At 41.7% G+C, this 22,314-nt stretch overlaps 1 protein-coding gene across 3 annotated transcripts in view; it reads left to right on the top strand.

Moving 5' to 3' along the window:
- Window positions 1-22,314, top strand: part of MTHFD1 (methylenetetrahydrofolate dehydrogenase, cyclohydrolase and formyltetrahydrofolate synthetase 1) — a 39,990-nt gene that overhangs the window by 5,027 nt on the left and 12,649 nt on the right. For all 3 annotated transcript variants that reach the window (XM_062494824.1, XM_062494823.1, XM_062494825.1), the window contains exons 2-18: window positions 3,136-3,220; window positions 5,511-5,570; window positions 6,225-6,278; window positions 6,642-6,778; window positions 6,900-7,000; window positions 7,326-7,462; window positions 8,887-8,998; window positions 12,784-12,911; window positions 13,553-13,650; window positions 14,195-14,368; window positions 14,883-15,019; window positions 15,306-15,352; window positions 17,617-17,724; window positions 17,827-17,901; window positions 19,636-19,738; window positions 20,878-20,954; window positions 21,899-22,039. In XM_062494824.1, coding sequence (XP_062350808.1) covers window positions 3,136-3,220; window positions 5,511-5,570; window positions 6,225-6,278; window positions 6,642-6,778; window positions 6,900-7,000; window positions 7,326-7,462; window positions 8,887-8,998; window positions 12,784-12,911; window positions 13,553-13,650; window positions 14,195-14,368; window positions 14,883-15,019; window positions 15,306-15,352; window positions 17,617-17,724; window positions 17,827-17,901; window positions 19,636-19,738; window positions 20,878-20,954; window positions 21,899-22,039 — 1,774 coding nt within the window. The remainder of the gene's footprint in view (window positions 1-3,135; window positions 3,221-5,510; window positions 5,571-6,224; window positions 6,279-6,641; window positions 6,779-6,899; window positions 7,001-7,325; window positions 7,463-8,886; window positions 8,999-12,783; window positions 12,912-13,552; window positions 13,651-14,194; window positions 14,369-14,882; window positions 15,020-15,305; window positions 15,353-17,616; window positions 17,725-17,826; window positions 17,902-19,635; window positions 19,739-20,877; window positions 20,955-21,898; window positions 22,040-22,314) is intronic.

The raw sequence follows: 22,314 nt of genomic DNA, 5'->3' as shown, positions 1-22,314 counted from the left end.
TCCATAATCCCACAGGAGGGTGTGGGGTTCTGCTGACGTGGGAGCCATGTTCTCTGCATTTCCAGCAGAGCTGAAAGAGTGTGGCTTGTCCTTTGTTTAATTTCTGGGAAATCCACTTAATAAATTTAAATTCAGCTCACTATTGCAGTCTACAGAAAGAAATTCTAACAAGTTCTTTAATCTTTGGAGCTGGCTGTTGCATTGTATGCTTAGAACCATGTGCTGTCCTTAACCTTTGTGGACCCTGGACTTTTGTTTACTGCATGAGTTTGTTTGTGGAAGGGCACATGGGCACAGGAGGGGGCATAGAGTCAGAGAAAAGGCTTTTGGGGAAGCAGCTGCATAGAATTGAAAATTTTTACTTAAAAGAGTAAAAAAACACCAAAATTTAAGAGTTTTCATACAGCTAGTAAAAAGTGGTATTGATTTATCAATATGAACTTTTATCTTTGGGAAGGCCTGAGGTCCACAATAGAATTTTGCAGACTATATAAGTAAATAGCTGTTAGTTTGCAAAGGTTATTTTTTTGGCCTTTGTAAGTCTGTGGAGTTAAAACAAAGTTTTCTTTTTTCTTGAATTTTCTCTCAAATTTTGCCCCTGTGGTTTCTGTGACCACTGGAGAACAGTGGTACCCAACGCTAGATGGCTGTCTAACAAGTGATTTCTTCATTCAAGGCTCCTAAAGAAAAGTGCACTAACAGCACCACATTTGTATGTTTGTGGGTGTTACCTTTCTTCTGGAGTTGAAGGGGAAGTAACCTAGTGCCTAATTACAAAAAATGACAACAATGTAATGTGTGAATAGTTGTGGCTGCTGGAGGTAAAAGCACACCACAGCCCTGCTTCACCGAGGAAATTGGGTGGACTCCTTTCACTTCAGCTGAGAAGACTGGAATCAAAGTAATACCTAAACCTGGGACCCTTTCTAATATTTCATGTTTGTTTGCATTTCTTTTTGTTTGCTGGCGACAAACCAGTGGTGCCTTTTCCTTACTGGAACACCAGAGACCTCAGAAATAGTTCCCTTGGAAAGTTGCCCACAGCCCCCGCTCAGAGGCTACATGCAGGGGGTTTCTGATGCTCCTTGAGATTGTTGTGCTGTTATTAGAGGCTGCTCATGAGCCAGCTCAGGTACCTCCCTAGGGGCTTACAGCTGGACTGTAAGGAGAGGCAGTTGGGATTTTGCTACCCAGCAGATGAATTTTTGTCACTTAAGCACAAAGAATTGCTGGGGTGAGGTTTGCTATGAGACTGTTCTCCGAACTCATCAGCTGGTCTTCATGTCAAGTCTTCTACAGAGGTGACAGGTGAAGGAAGGCTCAGAACTACTGTTTCTTAAGTAAGGCTCTAAACAGTTGCTTCTGCTGAAGTTTGTTAAGAGGCTTTGAACCACTTGGCTAGATGCAAACACCTATAAATACTCTGAACCCACTCCTCAGGTGCAGCAGAGCTCTGACCATGTGATTCAGGATACAGCAGGAGAGATGCATGATTTGGGATGTAGCTGGAGGCTGTGGCTCCCTCTGAGATGAGACTTAAAATAGCCTTAGGGCTGCTTCTAGCTGGGCCAGCTGCAGCTGTCCCCTGGGATCAGTGCTGCTGGGTCGAGAGCTGTGTGCTGCTCCCATTTCTCTGTCTTCCTGCCTCTGGCACTTCTAATTTGGAGCCCATAGTTGCAGGGTAGAGTTGCCTCACTGGCTTTCAGTTTTCCTGGAGTTTCCCTCTGTGCAGGCATAACAGGCTCCCATCTGGCATCATCTATGTACCCTGTCCCTGTACCCTTGCTGTTCACATTTTTAATGGACTGGCACCAACAGTGCCTGCTCCAGTCTGGGAAGTGTGGTCCCACTTGGGACGTAGCAGACCTGGTGATGCTGATCTGAGGGTGGATGAGCACAAGGAGACCTGTGTTTTAAACAGAAGGGTGTTTGGTGCAGGGTAGATTTGCTGAGTGTGGTGGTAGCACCTTCTCATCTCTGAGAAAGGGGGTGTGACACGGGATGGAGATCACATGGAGGACAGACCTGTCAAGCCTCTCATGTCCTGGCTTTTGGTTCTGAGTGTCTCTTACATTTGCAGTGCAGTGCCACAGCCTCTTTTCAGTGCCATGAGCCCCTGAGGTGGACAGAACTGGCCAGTTCTTTCAGAATCCTGACTGCCGGTGGTGAGGAGATGGAGCAGTTGGGCCTGGCACCTTCCCTGGTGAAGGATTATGTGTGTGGAGCCAGAGTGGCTGAGAAATTAGAGAGGAGTGCAAGGCTGGGGAGAGGTGGTAACGGTGGCTTTCAAGCTGTCTGTGCCCAATTTTAGTGCTGGGTATTTGTTATTAAAACATTCCATGGTAAACTGGGTGTGAGTTCACATCTGAACTAGAACAACTAATCAATGCTCTGTTTCAAAGTTGTGTTTTTTTCAGTTGTATCCTTAAACTTGCCTTTGCTGAAGGGTTGACCTGAGCTGTGTACAAGGGTTTGGTGACTTTTCTTCATGTCTGTCCACCTCCCATTCTCATCCCTGCTTTACCTTTGGGTACCTGCTGCTTGTTTAGTTATTTCCCAGAATTTTGCCATTGTATATCCATAATCCTTTACCAGGACAGCTTGTGTGACAGTGACGACTGGTGCCTCTGGGATTCAGGTAATTTTATTACAGCATAGGTGGAAAGAGGATTTCCTTTTGGGAAAGAAGTTTGAAATCCCAGGAGTTTCCATTTTTGGAGCTTGTTGTTGTTGTTTGTTTTTTGGTTGTTTTTTGTTTGTTTGTTTTGGTGGGGTTTTTTTGTTTGTTTGTTTTTTGGGGTTTTTTGTTTGTTTGTTAGGTTGGGTTTTTTTACCCTTGTGTCCTGTGAGAGCATGAAGAAGCACAAATGTGGACTTTAAAAAAAAAAATTATTTAAATAAGTTAGAATGAACCTGGTTGCAGAGTGTCTTAGTGATTTATGGACATCAGTCTTATTTGGAGATTGCTGGGAGCTGTGTACTTGTACAAGCATAAGTACTTGTTTGCCAGTCTGCCCATGTGTCACCTTTACAGTTCCTGACTATATCAGAACAACTCCATCACTGTATCAGAATTGAGCCCTGTGATTAACTTCTACCTTGTATTTGTTTTCCTTTTCCCCGCCCCCTCTTCAGACAAGTGAGAGACAGACTAAAGCAGCAAGTTGTTGAGATGACTGAGAAATTTCCAGGCTTCAGACCAGGACTTGCCATTTTGCAGGTATTGTTTTCTCTAATGACAATTACAGAAAATACAAGTTGCTTTGCAGTGGTAGGGACACAGCTGATGAGCTTCATCAAAGCTGCCTTGTAGTTGGTAGCATTTTATTAGGAACAGTGTTCTCTGTGGGATGGTAACACAGTCCTGTTATGTCTTTTCTCCAAGTGTCAGGGTCCAAATTTTTTTATTATTTTTCAGTTGTTTTATTTCTTTTTTCAGACCCTGTTCTCTGTTGGAGTGCTATGTTTGTGAAATGGTGAAATCAAGCTGTTTGCCTATTAAGAGCAAGCAGTGCTTGCAGACTCCATTCCAAATTGCTGCACTTGAGTGAGCCCTGAATTTTGGCAGCTTTCAGAGATGTGTTTCTACCAGAAATCCTCCACATGGGATGTTTATTAGGTGATTTGGTCTGCTGTTATGTCAAAACATGGACAGAAAAGAGGAGCAGAGGAGGGGAGGGAACCCAAACAAAACTAAAGCTACCTTTGGCCAAGATGACTTTGAGTGCAAGGGATGGAACAACATCCTGTTGCTGAATTGGATAACTCTCAGAAGTGAGCAAGTGTTAAAGTCTACACAGAAAGGCTTGCAGAAGTAAAAAGCACATGTCAAGTATGGGGGTTTCACCTGTTTGGCAGAATTTTTTTCCTTTGCAGCTATAAAAAATGGTAACTCTTTGTGCTTAGGACAAAAGGTGACTAGCAGTAGCAAGTGTCATGCTACAGGAAGGAACTGTGTGTCCACGAAGGATAGAGGGAATCTAAGTGGCTGCTTAGAGAAGTGACTTTTGTCCTTATTCATTATTTTATGCTCCTGCAGAGCCTTTGGTGCCTGTCTATGGATTCCAGTGCTAATGCCACGATACCACACAAAGGCCATGCTCCTCTCAAATGCCAGCAACAAATCTGTGCTTGTGTTTCTGGTTTTCCTTTCTGTTAGCTTTAAGCAGATTGTCTGCAGATGCCTAGAAGGAAGGAAGGAGGATCTAAAAATTTAGTCATGCTTTGATGAAAGCTGCTGTACTGTTGACCTCATAAACCGTCTTCAAAAATTGCTGTCTTGTGGAATTACTGGATTGTTTTCATGGTGGGCCTTTATTCAGTGCTGGATTGTCTCAGAGTCCTTTACAACCTGTTTTCTCTTTGGCTTTCTGACACTTCTGTAAGCTGCCAAACAGTCTGGGCTTGGAGTTCATCTCCTAATACTGATATTTGCAGCTGTCTTTTCCAGTGAAGTCAGGACAATGAGCTGTTTCTTATTTGTAGCACACCATACATTATGTGCTCTGCTCTTGGGAGGTATCTGGTGTCCTCTGAGCTCAAAGAATAAGTCAGTTAATCTTTATTTTTTGTCCTGTAGTCAGTAATTCCTTATTCACAAAACATATGTTTGCTGACATCTCCTGCTTCTCTGCCCTGTATGAAGCAAACTTTTTCCTAAACCCAGCAGACTTTACAGGGGAGACAGCCCCTTTATCTGTACCTGGGGAGGAAGAACCAATGTGTTCTGGGTGATCAGGTAATGCAGTTACCTCTGCGGCTTGTAGTCTATGTGAGAACCAGGGATGGCTCCCAGGTAACAGGATTTCAAGAGCTTGCTTATCAGCTTTTCCTTATTTGACACCTATTTTCTTAAAATTGGAAGGAGTACTACCTTTAACAAAACACTGGATGATGCAAGTGGTCTCCTGAAATGCAGTTGTACTGTGAGCACCCAGTACTGCCAAAATCTGCAGGCATTTGTTCCATTTGCTGCTTTCGCTTTGTGCATCACTTTGTCTTCGTTTTGTTTGTTTTTTTTTTTTTTGGCAGGAAAATTATCAAGGTTCAAAACAGCAGTGGAAGAAATGTCTCCATCAAAGCACATATGTACATAAAATTAAGATTCCTAGCTTTCAAAGAGGCCCACTGTTTCTGAAAGCCTTAGTCAGATAATTGAATGTTATCAGCACCTGCTGATCATGTTAATTAGCTAAGGATTTAATTTTCTCAGATCAGAAGGCGTGCAATATTTTCTGCTTTGGAGACCACTGTACTTTTAAGGTTTTTCAACAGGTGCAAATGGTGTTTGTGCAGGAGATCAGACAACTTATCTTCAGCTGCCTTGTACTTGAAAGAGCTTTCCTGTTAGCTCCAGCTGCTTATGTCCTCTATCAATGTGTTTTACAGTAATTCAGGAATACCTCTGTCTCCTTGATGTAGATCCAAGGAAGCTGATGGTTAAGCCTATGTCAGCCTGTGTCTGGGTCTCTCTATTCTGTGCTGTAATTCAACTATCTTTTCATTCTTAGGTTGGAAATCGGGATGATTCAAACCTCTACATTAATATGAAGCTGAAGGCTGCTGCTGAGGTAATGCCTGGACTTCAGGACTACTTTTACCCTCCTGCAGTTGGTCAGATCTGAATATGAAAAACCAGACACAAATCAATAGTTTTGTCTAAGCTTTGCCAGTATTGGAGAAAGCAGTGCTGGCCTGAGTCTCAGTTGCAAGAATGTAGTGTAAGTGTGTAACCTGAGAGTCAAGTGGGGTTCTCTAGTCATAGCAGTGTGGGTTGGTGGCGCTTTTTGTGTGATCATCACAGATTACATTTGTCTGAAGTGTTATGTCTTTCCTGATCAGTGGCCTTGTCCTTATCTTCCCTGAATGTCTTGTACCTGCAGTTGCCTTGTGCTTGTCACAAGTAGAACATTACATCTGAACACCGATGAGTGCCTTTTTCCCTGGGTGATACCTGGCATTTGAAGACAGTGTGCTGTCAAGCAAAGTTGATATTGTTCATGTCAAAAGGTGAATAGAACAGTTAAAGGACAGACTTAGTAGGCAAAGCACTAATCTTTCTTTGATGGTATTTCTAAATCGTAGGACACAAAGCTTTAGGAACAGGAGATAGACTTGGGAAATGTGGCAGAATGCAGATGTGATTTAGCTGGATAGAGAGATTAGCTAGATCAATTGGATGTCAATTCAGAAATCAGATGATTTGTTGTTATTCTTATTTGCAGATTGGGATCAGTGCCAACCACATAAAATTGCCAAACACAGCAACAGAAGCTGATGTAAGTAATATAGCCAGTGATGAAAAAACACATAACTTCGGTGTTGAGCTCAAGATACCTCTGCCCTGTCATTGTATAAAAAAGGACTACTTGTCTATTGATACTAACTCACGCAAAAAGAATTGGAGTCGTCTGAGGTGTTTTTGTGTTTTTTTAAAGAAAACTAAAACACTACAATGTAACATTTGGAGACTTTAGGAGTTATTTTTTTTAAATAAAAAATGTAAGTGGTTTATACTTTCTGGTGGAAAAAACTAAATATGAAGTTTTTATCTTTTAATCCAGATAGGATTATGTTTTTTCCTTTGCATCAGTTGTATTTCAGTTCATCAGCCATTCGTTTTTTGGTGTTTGTTATTGTAGGTACTGAAGTGCATTGCCTCTTTGAATGCAGACCCAGCTGTTCATGGCTTTATAGTGCAGCTGCCTCTTGACTCCAATAAACCCATCAACACAGAAAAAATAACCAATGCTGTTGCACCTGAGAAGGATGTGGATGGGTAAACTGACTTTACCCCTGGAGAGCATGACAGCTGCTCCAGAAGGAAACCTTTTTTCTTTATTTTCTCTTGAACAGTGAGGCTGGGTATCTTACTTGGCCTTTATTCTTTCAAAAAACAGCTTAAGTAGCATCAATGCTGGGAAACTCTCTAGAGGGGACCTTGGAGACTGCTTTATTCCGTGTACGCCAAAGGGATGCATGGAACTTATCAGGCAGACAGGTAAGGAGGTTTTCATACATGATTCATGAGTGCAGTAGTCTTCAATAAGAGTAGAAATTACACACATTGCAAGGCTCTGCTTCACAACTTCTGCTGAGATATCACATTTCATCTCTGCTGTCTTAGAGAGTAAAAGGACTAGGTTGAAATGGTCTTTCCTTCCTCCCTCCCTGCTGTAATTCCCTACCACACACAACAAACGATATTATTCTGAAGTACCAGTGCCAGACTTAAACTGACCAAGACTTCAGAGCAGTGTGAATTAGTGTGTACCAGGCTGCACAGTGACCTCTTTTTTGCTCTCTCCTGACTCTCTGTGGTGCAGGTGTCCAGGTGGCAGGGAAAAGAGCCGTGGTGATCGGTCGCAGTAAGATCGTGGGTGCTCCCATGCACGACCTGCTGCTCTGGAATAACGCAACAGTCACCACATGCCATTCCAAGACCTCCACCCTGGCTGAGGAGGTAAGGACAGGCTGTAGTTATTTGTTCTGGGCCGCTGCTGCTCCATGCTCATTGTTGCTCAGTGTGTTGCTGCTGATCTGCTGATCATTAGATCTGGGGTGTCTTTTCATCTGCATTGATTTCCCAGTCCTGCTCATTGCATGGTTGTGTAAATACTTCCGCTGGAATAGGCTCTTGATTATTTTTGGCACTTAATTAGAGGGGTTTAATTATAACAATAAAATTACTATTTTTGTTGTCTTTGAGCAAGTGCTGAGAATTTAATCATCCCTTCTTAATGTCCATGTAAGTGCTTGGCAAAACAGCATATGTTTTTGTTGTTTTGATATTTTTTTTTTTTACCAAAAAGACCAGTTGGTCGTTTTCTCTAATGGCTGAGAAATGTTAGGCCAAATGATTTCTCAGCTGGTTTATTTTTTAGTCGATTTTCTGTGACAGGGAGTTGGTACCATTTTCCTCTTCAGCAGTGAGAGTGACAGAAATAGTGTTTTGCTGTGCTGCCACCTACTTGGATTTCGTAGAGCCATCAGCACTGCCAGGCTCTGTAGGCAAGTATTAAAGCTGAAAAGGGAGTAGGAGTGTTTGAATGTAACTTGCAAAGTAGATCAGAAACACTGCAATGCCTCACGCCGTTAAGTTGCTGTTCAGTAAGACTGTCATTACGTTGATTAAAAATTGAAGTGCTAATACTTAATGATATCTTAAAAATACTTTATGTCCCTTGAAGATTAAAAGAAAAAAAAATCCAAGGGATAGCAGCTTCCTAAGCAAATATGAATGAAGCCATGCAGGAACTGACAGCGAGCTTTAGTCAGAGTCTTTAACACCAGCTTCATTACTGGATCTGTCAAATTTAGTGAGTAGTCCCTGACTGCATATTAATGCTGAAATACAGTCAGCTTCCCCTGGAGTTGTGTGATATGTAGTCCTGGACATGAAAAGCACAAGACAGTGCTATCACAAGTGAACTGCTGCTTAGTTCTGTGCAGGGGTTATTCTTGGCTGAGCAAGATGAGTTCTTGCTGTCTGATGAGTGCTGGGTATATTTCTAGCACTGAATGTGCAGGGATATTTGAAGGAAGAGAAGAATATTCAGAAGGCTTTAAATTTATCTAAATGTAGCCTTTATGATCCACTTGGGAATCATGGAGGAGTTCAGAGGAGGTTGTGAAGTGTTGACTAGCAATATTTTAGGGTAGGAGTGTGAAAATAGGCCATTATTTCTAGCTGTAGGAATTTGTCCTTGCCGAGAAGCTGGCAGCTACCTTTAATTGCTGAGAGTGCCCTTCCATGCCTCCAATGGTAATGGGTGAGCACAGTTTTCACTGCAGCTGAAACTGATTTAACTTGCTGCAGAAGTAGCTCTGCATTTTTCACTGCCAGTGTGATACACAGTTGTTTGTTGTATTTGAATTTTTTTATAGGTTGGCAAAGCTGACATCCTGGTGGTTGCAGCTGGTAGAGCTGAAATGGTAAAAGGTGAATGGATCAAGCCTGGTGCAATCGTAATAGACTGTGGAATTAACCATGTGCCAGGTGCGTGGGGATGTGTTTGTATATAAATGCATTTGCTAAGTTCATTAATACTGCTTCCGTGGTGTCTCTGGTCCACATGGACTTCTTTTTCCTGTTAGTCTGTCTAAAATAGTGATGGCAACATCTGACAATGCCACAGTAAAGAAAACACTGGCCTGAGGTACTCTCCTAAAGCAGGTTGGTGGCAGTTTTGATTCTGCCTTCGATGAGGTTGGTGATTAATGGAGGAAAGAGGAGGCCCATGGAATATTGCAACAGCATATCCATTTAATTTGCCCCAGCTACATAGTGGAGTCTTGTCGCTGTTGTCACTTCAGAGCACAGAGCTTTGAGAGCTTTGCTGTCATTACTTCGTGGTTGGATCTGATGAAGCTGTTCCCTTTGAAATACAGAAATGACAAGCAGTCTCTTAAAGTAGCTGTGGATTTGTTGAATCACAGCATTAACTTCTTAGGCTTGAATGGCTGTTGTCTTGAAACAAAGCAGACTGTGCAAGAGTATTGGTGACAATGGCTCAGGCATAGAATAAAGTGCTTTAACATAATGGATTTTAGGGTAGGGTTTCACTTAGGTGCTCCTTCCTTATAAAGATGGTACAGACAGTCTGGCAATTTCTGTTTTCATCTCATTTTAAATCCAAATTGCAGATATTGAATGATATGGAAAATTAGTCACACTTTCTGTGCTACACCCACAAGGCTTTTAAAAGGTAGTTTTCATAATTAATCAGTCATTTTGTTGCCATTATTTAACAGAATGTAAAGAAATTTCTGTTCAGTGGTTTTGTTACTCAAAGTTGACATTAGACTGCTTTTAAAAACATTAGTTCTCTATCTAATTAAAATTAAAAGTCATTTGCTGTTGCTGTTTGTTGCTTGATGTTTTTGTTCCAAGCTACCCAAACTTAGGCCATTTGCCAAAACCCACAGGGTCACTGCTGATGGGCATGAAGCAGAATAGGTTGGAGTCTCCTCAGCTGACATGTGTTTATGATATATGATGATATGACCTTTTTTTCAGGCTGTAGGAACAGCATCTCTGAGGACACATCATGTTCCTTTGCAATTAGCCTGCCTTGAGCAGTGCATTGACATCTGAGTTTCTTGTGCACCCAACCCAGTCAGTGTCACATGGAATACATTTAATGGCATTGAGATAGAGCATTATGGAACTGTCACGTTTTGAAATTATGGATGCTACAGGCTCTCTTTTTTTTCTTTCCTGTGGTTTTCTGAAGCTGCTGAGTTTTCCTGATTTTTTTTCCCCTTTGATACGTTGCAAAAAAGTTTTCAGATTAATCTTTTGGGAAATGAGTACTAGAATTATGGGAATTGCAGTGCTACAGAAAGAACAGCAGCCAGCTTGCTGGCTTCTCCAGCTAAGTCACTGTACAGAGAAAATATTGCTGCTAGCTGTGACGATGCTTTGAATTGTGATAGGGAGAGAGCACATACATCTTACCACAGGTGTAAGTGCACCCAGCTAGGTGCCTCCCAGCACACAGCTAGGTGCAGCTGTGAGTTGCAGATGGAGGACATGGCAGTCTCTGGATATGCCTTTGGTTTGCTGGTCAGGATACAGGCAGATCCCAAACTGGTTTGGTATATCAGGACATGATTTCATGCAGTCTTGCCAAGGTGGAGTTAGGTCAAGTTATAGCCATGCAGTACCATACAAATTGTGCTTTTGTATGGAGGGTGACCTGAATGCTCCAAGGGTGCCAGTTTGGAGGCTGGAGGAGACACTTCAGCCATATCTGGCTTTGTGTACTGCAATGAACAGAATTTCCTCCAGGTAGACAGAGAGGAAAAAGCAATCTCCTGAAACCTCTACTAGAGCAGACAAGTGCCTCTTTCCAAACTGGGTTGTATTTGTCTCTCCCCACTGCTGCAGTTGGAGGGCTGGTCCAGCAAATACTCTGCATACCTTATTCCAGCCCTGTAGAAATTGCTTTGCTACAGGAAGGGAAAGCAGTGCAGGTAGAGGATATTCCCAGAGATGGCAGTCCCTGGAACGTCCCTTTCTGAGTCCTGATGGAGGAAGCAACTCTGCTCAAAGTCCCCTGCTATGGGATTTTGCAGCCCTTGCTACCAAGGAGCCATGAGAGTGGAGTATCAGAGCAGTTTTTTTACAATGTGGTTTTAGTGTCACTGATACTCCCTGTAACTAGTTTTTATTTTTTAAGATGATGAATATTGATGATATTAAGATGATGAATATTGAGAAGATTAAATTATTGGGAGAAATGGCAAGTATTGTGTGTGAGCTTTCTTTCAAAAGAACATTTTGCAGGTAATTGAATAGCTCCTAGGCTGTGCTCAGCAGTGCTTGGCGTGAGGTGCAGATGCAGAAGCAGGGACTGGGGGATTGTTTGGCATGTGCTCATCTCTGTGTCTGTGGAACAGATGAGGCAGTTTGAAGTGCCAGCTTGTTTTCCTCATTCTTGGGCCGAGAGCCTTCCTGGCCAGGATAGCTGATGAGCCTGCTTGGCATCCTTGGAAGAAAATAAAATTACATTATTTATCGTTTGCAGCCTTAATTAAATTGGTCTCTAGGGGGGAAGGCCAGACTGGTCTGCAGTTCAGGCAGCAAACTGACAGCGGCTGCAGAAACATTGGTTACCAGCTGTGATGTTCAGGCTTTGAGCTTTAGGGAGAAGTAGTGTTGCTTAAAATACACAGTAAAGCATCCAAGCTGCTAATTGTCAGTAACAATGCAACTGAAAAATAATGTTGGCAGGAGCTGCTTTTGTTCTGTCTTTGGTATTAACATAATCAGCTGTTGAGGGGTTTGATTTCTCTTCCACTCTTCCCCCTCACCAGATGTATATGAAAGTTATTGATTGTGTTCTGTTCAAACATACACTTATTGTATACAATATAATGTTTCAATATAACAACATTAAAATCTATTTTCAGATTTTCATGCTGGTTAGAAGCTCCCTGGAGTCCTTTATCTGAAGTGAGAATCTGCCATTCCAGGAGCACCTTGAATTTTCTGGTTTTATGTGCTGTAATCAGTGACTTCCTTAGATGACTGTGCTACTTTACTAATTTATTTTGTCTCTTCCTCTCTTTATGGGTGAATTTAAAGGTCACCACTGGAAAAAAGGATTGTCTGCTTCTGAATTGTCAGGTCATGGAGTGCAGCAGGATATAGCAAAATACGTTGCCTGAGAGAAAGATTATCCTACTGATGCTTTCTTAAGCAACCTGTGAAGTTTGTTTTGACAAGACTGATCTCTGTGAACTGCAGTATATACTGGTCCATCATTAAACTAGCAGTGATAATTGAAAAGCTCAGCACTTTCTGCCTTCAGTTTCTGTAAAAGCAGGTGATTTTATTCAATAGTAAGGCCCAGATGCCTTCCAAAATGGAACAGAGCAAATGTAAACATGGGGTTTGGAACGAGTCAGCTGTGTTTCATCTCTCACCTCTTCCTGACTGTTGGTTTATATCTCATTCAAACTGCCCTATGGGCCATGAGCCACAAAGAAAAGACTTGCATCCTCCAAGAGAGGGAGATTTGTCTAGCTGAGGATAAATGGTGCTTAATGGGAGGATGTGTTGCATGAGCTGTTGACACTCTGCAAGTGAAGTATGATAACAGCTTCATCTAGTGATGTTGTCTTAGCTTTTTTATCTTTCTTTGCAGCTTCCTGGGTACTCAGCTTCTATTTTGTTTGCTCCAGCAGATTTGAAGACTTCAGCTTCAGCGAGTGCTGTCTTCTCTGTTGCTGTAGTGAAATGTGATGTGTAACTTACTTTTCTCTTTAAATCCCCAGACAGCACAAAGGCCAGTGGAAAAAGAGTTGTGGGAGATGTGGCATACAGTTCAGCAAAGGAAAAAGCTTCCTTCATCACCCCAGTTCCTGGTGGTGTTGGACCTATGACTGTGGCCATGCTAATGCAGGTACTGAGCAGACTGTGGTCATCTCCTCTGTGTTTGCTTTGGGGGGTGTTGCTGCTGACCATCAGCACACTGCCAAAGCATCTGGTGCTCCCTTCTTGCTCTTGAAAAATCTAGTTAGGATTTCCAACTTCTCGTCCAGATAATTTGTGTTCAGTTAACTGAGGAAGAAGATGGACTCTGAGGAAATGTTAGAACACAGATTTCTGGTTGGTCAGTTTTGAGGGGGTTTTGTGTGGTTTTTGAGTGCAGTCAGTGAAAACTGTAAGAAATGGTCTTGACTTAAAATGCTCTGGCTGTAATTCTGAAATTATCCTTAGGGTGATTGGATAAAAAGGAGAGTAACAGTATAAACCAGCTCCCTCTGTTTGCATGCTTTGCTTAAGAAACCTTGCTGGCACAGAACACTCAAAAAATCCAGCACTAGAAGATTGGTCGAGATATAGATGTGGGATTTTTTTTTCTTTTTAAGAAAACAGCAAGCAGAATCTCATTCTGGATTATTAGCAAATGCTTTAATGCAAGTACTTTGGTTTAATCCCAAACTGAGACATATAAGAGGGGCAGAACTTTCTGGTCTCTTCATTAAACAGTGCAGTTCATGCAGTGGTGGTTGCTTTAGTGCATTCACTTGCTCATTTTAGAGCACTGTGGAGAGTGCGCAGCGTTTTCTGGAGAAGTTCCAGCCTGGAAAATGGACCATCCAATACAACCAGCTTACCCTAAAGATGCCTGTTCCAAGGTAATACTTTCACATGAAGGCACTCTAAGGTCTTCCTGAGAAAGCAGAGCTAAGTTACAGTGGTGCTGTGGTATGTCTTGAAGTGTAGTCTCCTTGGACTTTGACAGACTTCAGGCCAGCTAGATTGTTGCTGATTCAGGAAATAGAGATGAACTTGTATTTTGGAAGAAAATTCAGTCTGGCATGCCAGAGCCCTAGCATCTTCAAATGGGAGTTGCTGGTGTCATGTCCCCAAGGAGCAGATGAAAATATGCAAAATACCATATGGGATCATAACACATTGCCTACAAAAGGCATTCAGGAAAATGGGGAGGTTGAAGAGAGGGGTTGTGGTTTGTTTTGGGTTTGGCCTTTTTTTTATTTTTTATTTTTAAAAAAAGCAACTAATGTACCTGATATTGGTGGGATTGATTCCTTTAACTAGGGGAGTTTAAGAATTGACTTCTAAAATACAGATTAGGTGTTTGTAGTTTATTCCATCCAGAAGCAGGGAATTTGTGGGAAGTCTTTGATTTATAAACTCATCTTGCTCTTTTTCTTTAAGTGATATTGAAATCTCAAAGTCTTGCATGCCCAAGCCCATTGATCAAGTTGCAAAAGAAGTTGGCCTCTTCCCTGATGAGGTGGAGCTCTATGGCCAAACTAAAGCCAAGATTCAGCTCTCAGTTCTGAAACGTCTGCAGAACCAGCCAGATGGCAAATACGTCGTTGTTACTGGGTAGGTGCTTCCTGAGCTGAGGCTTCACTTACAAGATGAAAAGAAATTTTATTTAACATGGCTTCTTGTTGAATAGTCTTTTGGTGGGGAGACTGTATGGGGTACTCTGTGTTTTAGTAAATCACACTGAAAATCTAATAGTTTGGGAAGTAGATTGATCACTTGTGGCAAACAGTGGGAGTGTAGCTTAACATTTATCTCCAGCAGATTATTTGTTTTGGTCTGCACGTCGGGGTTATGAAGGGTAGGCTGGTTCCAAGCCCAGCTTCTCCTGGTCTAGTAGCCTGCCTTCAGTAGGAACTAGCAAATTGTTTCAGAGGAAAGTGGTCAGCAGTTACATGATAATTTCCCAGTCTCTTTCCAGTCTTCAATTCATGAAGATGAGCTCAAGTGTGAGCCAATTCAGAATTTGATTCTCATTAACTGCAATCACTGGGTGACTGTTTTATCCCTGGGATTTGATTCTCGCCCACTACAGAAGTGTAATTGTGTCTCTTCTGCTTTGTTGCTGCAGAATAACTCCCACTCCCCTGGGAGAGGGGAAGAGCACCACCACTGTTGGCCTTGTCCAAGCCTTAGGAGCACACCTTCACCACAATGTCTTTGCATGTGTTCGGCAGCCTTCTCAGGGGCCAACTTTTGGCATAAAAGGTATGATTGTTCTGTTGCTTGTCGTTGGTCTAAATGGACAAAGATGGCATTCAGAAACTCTGTTGCACTGTAGCTTTACCATTATTTCTAGTTACAAGTGCATTTATTTTAAGAAAAAAGCGCTTTGGGTAAGTTCTTCAGTTTTGACTTCAAGGTACTGTGTTGGGACTTAAACTCAGCTGCTCAGTGGTAGCTGCTCTCCTGGAGGCATTAAGGAAACAGATGTAATAGAATTCAGGGCTGAAGACACCTGGATTGGTGTGGTCTGACTGTTGTCTCTCTGCAGGTGGAGCTGCAGGTGGTGGCTATTGTCAAGTTGTCCCAATGGAAGAGGTAATTCTTTTTAAAAAGCCTCATTGCACTCACAGCTCACAGACCTTGAAGAGATACTGCAGTCAGATAATTTAGAAAATGTATGGGTTTATGACCTAGTGTAGCACTTGAAAGAACTGGGTGCTTGATTTCAGCAAAGGTTTGTTGTTTTGTTTGTTTGTTTGGGTTTTTTTAGCAAACAACCATCCTTGTGTTGTTTCAGAAGTGTGCCTTCATGGTCAGGGAACTTCATAGAGCTAGGAATTCCCAGTTCCTCTCTTCCCTCCCCTTCTCTGCCTTGAATTGCTGTGTACCCTGGAGCAAAGTACATCCTGTGCCTCATTTTCCCATCGCTGAAATGAAGATGATAATGGCTTAATGCATTTTGGAAGAATATTGCATAGTTCTGTCAGCTGTGGTCGCCACTGACTCTTTCCGTGAGCTATTTTGGTGTACTTGTGTTTTAGATTACTAACATGAACTGGGAAAAGGGAATTTGGGAATCAGCAATGCCAAGACCTCAGCCTGTGGGGGGCTGGCACTGGAGCATATTTCTAGTGTGACTTGGCAACAAGTAAAATTCTGTGTCTGGAGGCAGGGAATTAAAAAGCACGTGTAGCATGTGCTCTCTGCCTCTCTCAGCTCTCAGAGTAATTGCCTGTAGAATTCTACCTTTGTCTTATGCTTTGTAGATTGACACAGGACAATTTCAGGAAGAAAAGCAGAAACAATCAAAAGGGCTATTTGCTGTAATTGATGCAGCAAGTCCATAAAAGATAAAGATGTTCAGGAGGCAGAATACTGATTTAGTCACGTGCCAAGAACGTGTGTGAAGGATAGATGTGACAGGAAAAATAACCTCCTCCTCTTTGTGAGTGTTAATAAGATAAGTCAAAATACCTTACTGTGTGCTGCTGTGGGAAACAGCCACACTCTAGGAACCAAACTGGCTGGAATGACTTTAAGTGTGACCCACGTGATACAAATACACATAGTTAATGGGGGCATTTTAGTCAATGCATGTCTGGTAAAATTAAAGTATCTGGAGTCACTAGTTACAATATTGACCTTGATACATCATTTAATAATTCTGCATGCAGCTTTCATCCTATGAAAAAAAAAAGCAAGTGAAAAACTTTTGAGTTGGTACTACAGAACAAAGGTAGTAATAATTGCTTCTTGTTGCATGTATGCAGAATGAGGCAGCATAATTAGGATTTATAATTGGTATGTGACTAGCTGCATTCTGTTTTACCTTTGTGGGTTTTGAGACCACAGTAACAAGACTTCAATAAAATGATGTTGTAAGGTAATCTTGTCATACCGCCTTTCTCAATTTTTATCTTCTTCCTTTGCTGCTTTGCTAGAGATGAAGAGGATTGTTTTAACCACACCTTTTACTCACCTGCCATAATCATAGGATCATTTAGGTTGGAAAAGACCTTTAAGACCACCAAGTCCAACCATTCCTCCAGCACTGCCAAGTCTACCACTAAACTGTGTCCCTGATTGCTACTGCATGTTTCTGAAATATCTCCAGGGATGGTGACCCCACCACTTCCCTGGAAAGCCTGTTTCTGTGCTTGATAACCCTTTCCATGAAGAAATCTTCCCTCTTGCCCAATCTAGGTCTTTCACCAGCTTCACAGCTACAGTGCAGCCAGATAACTCATGTAGGAAACCCACTCAAACTATGTTTTAATGAGATAAAACTAAGAAAACTATTAGCAGTGTCACTCCATAATATGTGGTCTACAAGTTCTGCCTGTGATTCTGTGTTTGGGTGGTTACCTTAAGCAGAGCTCTATGCAGCCACAGCTCCACTGCTAGTGCTGCACAAGGTTGCTAGTTCCAGTATAGCTCAGATTCCCTTGTGGGAGCAGCAGCCACTTCAGCTAATGTATGTGTGAAACCTGCTGTGCAAGTGAGGGGGTCAGTAGGAAGGTGAAGGAAGATCAATGCAGAACACAGAGTGTGCTGAGTTGGGCCTTTTAAGTGCCAGGGAGCCTGTGAGAACTGTCCTGGTGGAAGGGAAAAGAAAAAAACAAACTTTTTATTTGGGAGCTTTGCTTTAGAAGTTTGTAAAATGACACGAATGTGGGGGAGGCATTTTTATGTTTTAGAGAAATTCTTTCCTCTCTTCCACATACTGCACTGAGCAATCTCTCCACCCTCACCCACTTTAACATTACTATTAATACTCCTCTTTCCATCTGTCTACGGTGAGTTGGAATAAATGAAAATTGCAGGAGGATGAGGTAACTGATATGTTTTATGTCCTGTAGTTTAACCTTCACCTCACTGGTGACATCCATGCCATCACTGCAGCCAACAACCTGGTCGCTGCTGCTATTGACGCCCGTATATTCCATGAGCTGACTCAGTCTGACCAGGTACAATCCTTTCTTACCCCGTGTTTGATCCCAGCCCACTTTGGTCAGGCTGTTTTGGGTGTGCCAGCAGTGCTGATTGTCGGCTTGTTTTCATTTTGCAAGGCTCTCTACAACCGTTTGGTGCCATCTGTCAATGGTGTCAGGAAGTTCTCAGACATTCAGGTCCGAAGGCTACAGGTGAGCTCACTGGTTTCTGGTTCTGTTCCATTTACTTATCCTTTAGGTAGGCAGAGCTATGTTACAGAAACACTTGTGTTGTCCCTTAGGTCGTTCTGCTGGCATTTACTTTTTACATGAAGTGTGCAAAAGTGTGGTAATCCTTCATACACCATGGAAAACAGATGCAGCCCTAAGAGGAGGAATCACTGATATAACTCTGTCAAATACTCTGTGATTAGCACAGTGGGAAGAGACAGAGATTAGTGTCCTTTATTAGTGGTGTCAGTTCAGTGTCCTTAATGCAGTTTAAGAAAAGACCAGAATCAGTCTCCGTACCTAACACACAGTTACAGCTAGAGATTAGTGGTTCCCATGTGACATCTCTGTAGATAATGCAGCACAAAAAAAGGCAATTTGTAGAATTCAGCAAAAAGAGAACATACAGAATTTTCTTTGTCTTACCCAGGTTGGGAAAACAAAGGAAAAAAAAAAAAAAAAAACTTGTTCCCTACATGGCAAATTTCTCCTCTGCAAAAAAAAAGAAAGAATTCCCAGTTTAGAAAATTGAATGTCAGACCCTGAGCAGCCCACAGCTCTTCTGATCCTTAAAACTTAAGGGCTTGTGCAAGTTCACATTGACTTCTGCAAATATGAGGATTAGCAGATGAATAGTTTTGTGCTGGGCTTGAACCTTGCAGTTAGGAGGACAGACTGAGCTTTGCTGAGCTCCTTCAAGGTACAAGCCTATTTTGTGGAGTATTCGTGCTGGCTAAATTTGGAAGTCAGGAGTAATAGTCAGACTACTTAGGAAGGTAAAACTCTGACATATTAATTGGCTATAGTGTCTTAACCATTAGAGAATACATGGTTTGCTTCCACTGCTGAGCAAGAAATGATGTCATACTGCTTGGTGTTCCTGATGGACTGCTGAGGGAACTCTACCCTAACTACTCTTCTGGTTATTACATGTCAAGATGTGAACAGGATACTAATACTTCAGAAAGATGATCTCTCTGTCATTGTTGTTGTTTATTTCCTTTTCTAAATTATATGCTTGAAGAGGAAAAGAACAGACTTTCTTCTTCCCTGCTGTTCTTCAGGAGAAAAATGCAACTTAACTGTCTAGTTAATTAAAAAAACCTTGCTCGTTCATAAATCAACTGAATTGTTTCCCTCATGCCTAAGCTTGCACTCGTATCAGGCTTCTTGAGATAATTCTTCTCTCAATTAAGCAACTTGGCAAACTGCCCATCCTCTCAGTGTGTTCAAGATCAGCTTTCTGGGATGCTGACAGCCTTGTGACTGAATTGTTTAATTCCTCCTTTGTGCTGCTTTAACCAGCATGCTGAAAGCAGTGGCTTTAGATATGCGTGGCTGTGTGCAGTGACCCCAGGCAAACTAATGAGAAATGGATGTAAGCATGTGAGACTAATGACAAGAACAAGGCGTGGAAGGAACTGCAGAGCTGTCTCTTACTCTTTCTGTAGGTGCCTTGCACAAATCATGGTGACAGCCTGCCCTAATGAGCTCCATTGTTTGCCTTGCCCTTTCCAAGCTGGACAGCAGCAAGCTCTGTCCAGTATGTGCTGATAGGGATCATGTTATGTTGTTGAGAGGTCTGGAAGAAAGGGTCCCAAAAAGGCAGACTCTCCTTATTTCTGACTATGCAGATGCTGCCAAAGCCTCAATGCTGCAGTAAAAGGTTCATTTATGTTAATCTTTTCACTATACCTCTTATTTGTCTTCCCATAGAAACTCGGCATTAACAAAACGGATCCTGTGGCTTTGACAAAGGAAGAAATAAATGCATTCGTGAGACTGGACATTGACCCAGGCACCATAACATGGCAAAGAGGTATTAGAGACATTAAATCAAAGAAAATGTGTCAAAAGAGGTATTTGCAGTTGGAGCTGAAACTGTGTTTCCTGGAAAAGTGGGAAAGAGGCAGAGCTGGTTCCTCCTTCCTTAAGTTTGGTGGGATAGTTGTCTGCAGCTGAGATCCCATTTCTATAGGGTCTAACACAGGGGCTTGAATCTCCTCTGAATTCACAAACATTAGGAGTGTGCTAATGCGTGCAAGTTTGTGTTTCTGGATCAGTGCTGAGAGAGTTGAATTTGGCAACTGTAGCCAACTGCCTTTTTGCCTTACTGCTCTGTGAGTAAGGAGAGGGTTCTGCTCTGGGATTAAACTTGGATTTAATCTGCCCACTTGCACTGTTGGGGATTGACAGCAAATGAAGACCAGATTTTTTAAAGGGATAGTTGAAGGTTAAATCATTCTCTGGTGTGGCAGATTTAGTATTTCACTATCAAAAAAATTTTAAAAGTAGGCTTTTTTCCTGAGTTAGGCTCCTAGAGTATTGCTTTTTCTTCTTTCTTTTAAAATACAGTATGAAATGTATTCTCCAGAATTTGCTTCATAACCTGTAATGAGACTTAAGTAGTCTGCCTCATGGGAAATACTTCATAAAACACTTGGAATATTTCAAGCATGTAGAAAGAAACAGCAATTTAAGCCAGCGTTTCATAGTTTGTGTTTCCAAGGTAATTTGACTTAATAGAGCTATGTGAAACAATTCTCACTAAATTATAGTATCTGACCATTTTATCACTTAAGTGATAAAGTGTTTATTTCTTTTTGACTGCAAGAATTTCCTGGATTCATATTGGTTAACGATGGTGAAAAATCAATTAGAATAATATTATCAGTTCTGCTCTTCACAGAAACTTTGGTCTGATGGTTAATGCCCACAAAGGGATGCAGCCTCCCTCTGGATGCAGTGCTGGCTCTGGTGTATTTTGGGTATCTTAATTTCATTGCAGTCTTTGTGTAAGAATCATGTTGGGAAGAACTTGCCATCCTTTAGGAGAGGACGGTTTCTCAAACTGCCATCTTCTCTTCATTGGTGACCTGGCTGGGTATTTGTCACAGAGCAAAGATGTGAATTTATGACTTGGCAATGTGACATCGTACCTCTCTGCATTCCTTGCAGTACTGGATACAAATGACAGATTCCTTAGGAAAATCACTATTGGACAGTCTGTGACAGAGAAAGGCTTCACACGGACGGTAATTTTTCCCTTTTCGCACATGTTTTAAAAAGTACTTTGAAAAAGGTGTTCCTAAAGGAAGTTTTTGTAACTCCAGCTATTTTTTTTCATCTTTTACCATTATCTTGTAAGAAAGCAGAAAGTCTTCTCAACCAAACAGTTAAATTTGCTACCGGTGCTGTGTTTATTTTATTGTCTCTTCTCTCCTTCCCTGTTGTCTCCTTCCCAAACTGGGATAGCTGTGGCATAAGTGGTGCATGAGTGCCCTTTCTAAAGGTGGAGAGTGGTTCATCTTCACTACTGCAGGTGTTTTGGGTGGGGTTTAACTGGCCAAAACTAGACACAGTATCTGAGCTTTTCTAGATTCATTGTATAATCAGTAGAGTAAAAGAAGCAATTTGGCTGTGACTCCCCTCATCCATTAAGCAACTATCAAATTTATAGTTCAAATGAGTTGTGCTCAGAAAAGCCTCTTTCTTTTGACTTGAAATGTCTTTAGGGTGCTTAACTGCCCTAAGGTAGAAGTGTCTGCATTATGTCAGATGAATTCTACCCTTGGTATAGAATCTGGTTTTTCTGTTGGTGGGCTTTTTTTCTTTTACTGTATTGTTCAGCAATGATCAGATGAGTTAGTAAGCTCAGCCTTCAAAAATATAATTTGTTAGTGTTACGTGTTCTTCCATGAATCACTAATGTATGTGCCAGGAGAGACACGTAATAGCAACAGAATGAGTAACTTTTATTTAATTTTGCAGAAAAAAGAATCCAGTTTAAAATGGCCAAATTAAATGAAGCGTTCTGAGAGCAGTGCTTTGGATTTCTTGTATATTGTATATCTGTATTTTTTTCTTTCTTTTTTTTATTACAATGGTGATGATTTGCCTTGTATCAATAATTGAACAGAGGTAAGAATTGCTGGGAGGGAATCTTAATGAGTTCACATCCTTCGTTCATCTCTTGCAGGCTCAGTTTGACATCACAGTGAGCAGTGAAATCATGGCAGTCCTAGCCCTGGCTGATGGGTTGGATGATATGAAAAAGCGATTTGGCAGAATGGTGGTCGCTTCCAGCAAAAAAGGACAACCAGTTACAGTAGATGACCTTGTAAGAGTCATTGCCATTAAATCCTTTTTCCTCTTATTTCTGAAAGTCCTTGGATTAAAAGGCAGAGAGACAGTTCCGTGGAAAAAAAAAATAAACGTATAGAAGATGAAAGATTAAAATCCCAGCCCCTGCAGTTAATGAGGGTTTTTGTCCTTCAGTGTGGCTGCCACGGTATCCAGAGAGGGTGTGTGTGACCTGGGCAGGGACAAGGGTCCTGTGTGATGTGCTGTGTGTCATGTTGAAACTGGCACCATAGGAGTTATGGGGGAAATACG

This window comes from Cinclus cinclus, chromosome 6, assembly GCF_963662255.1.
Source record: "Cinclus cinclus chromosome 6, bCinCin1.1, whole genome shotgun sequence".
Classification (NCBI taxonomy): domain Eukaryota; kingdom Metazoa; phylum Chordata; class Aves; order Passeriformes; family Cinclidae; genus Cinclus; species Cinclus cinclus.
Note: the sequence above shows the minus strand (reverse complement) of the source record. Positions and strands in the feature narration are given on the sequence as shown.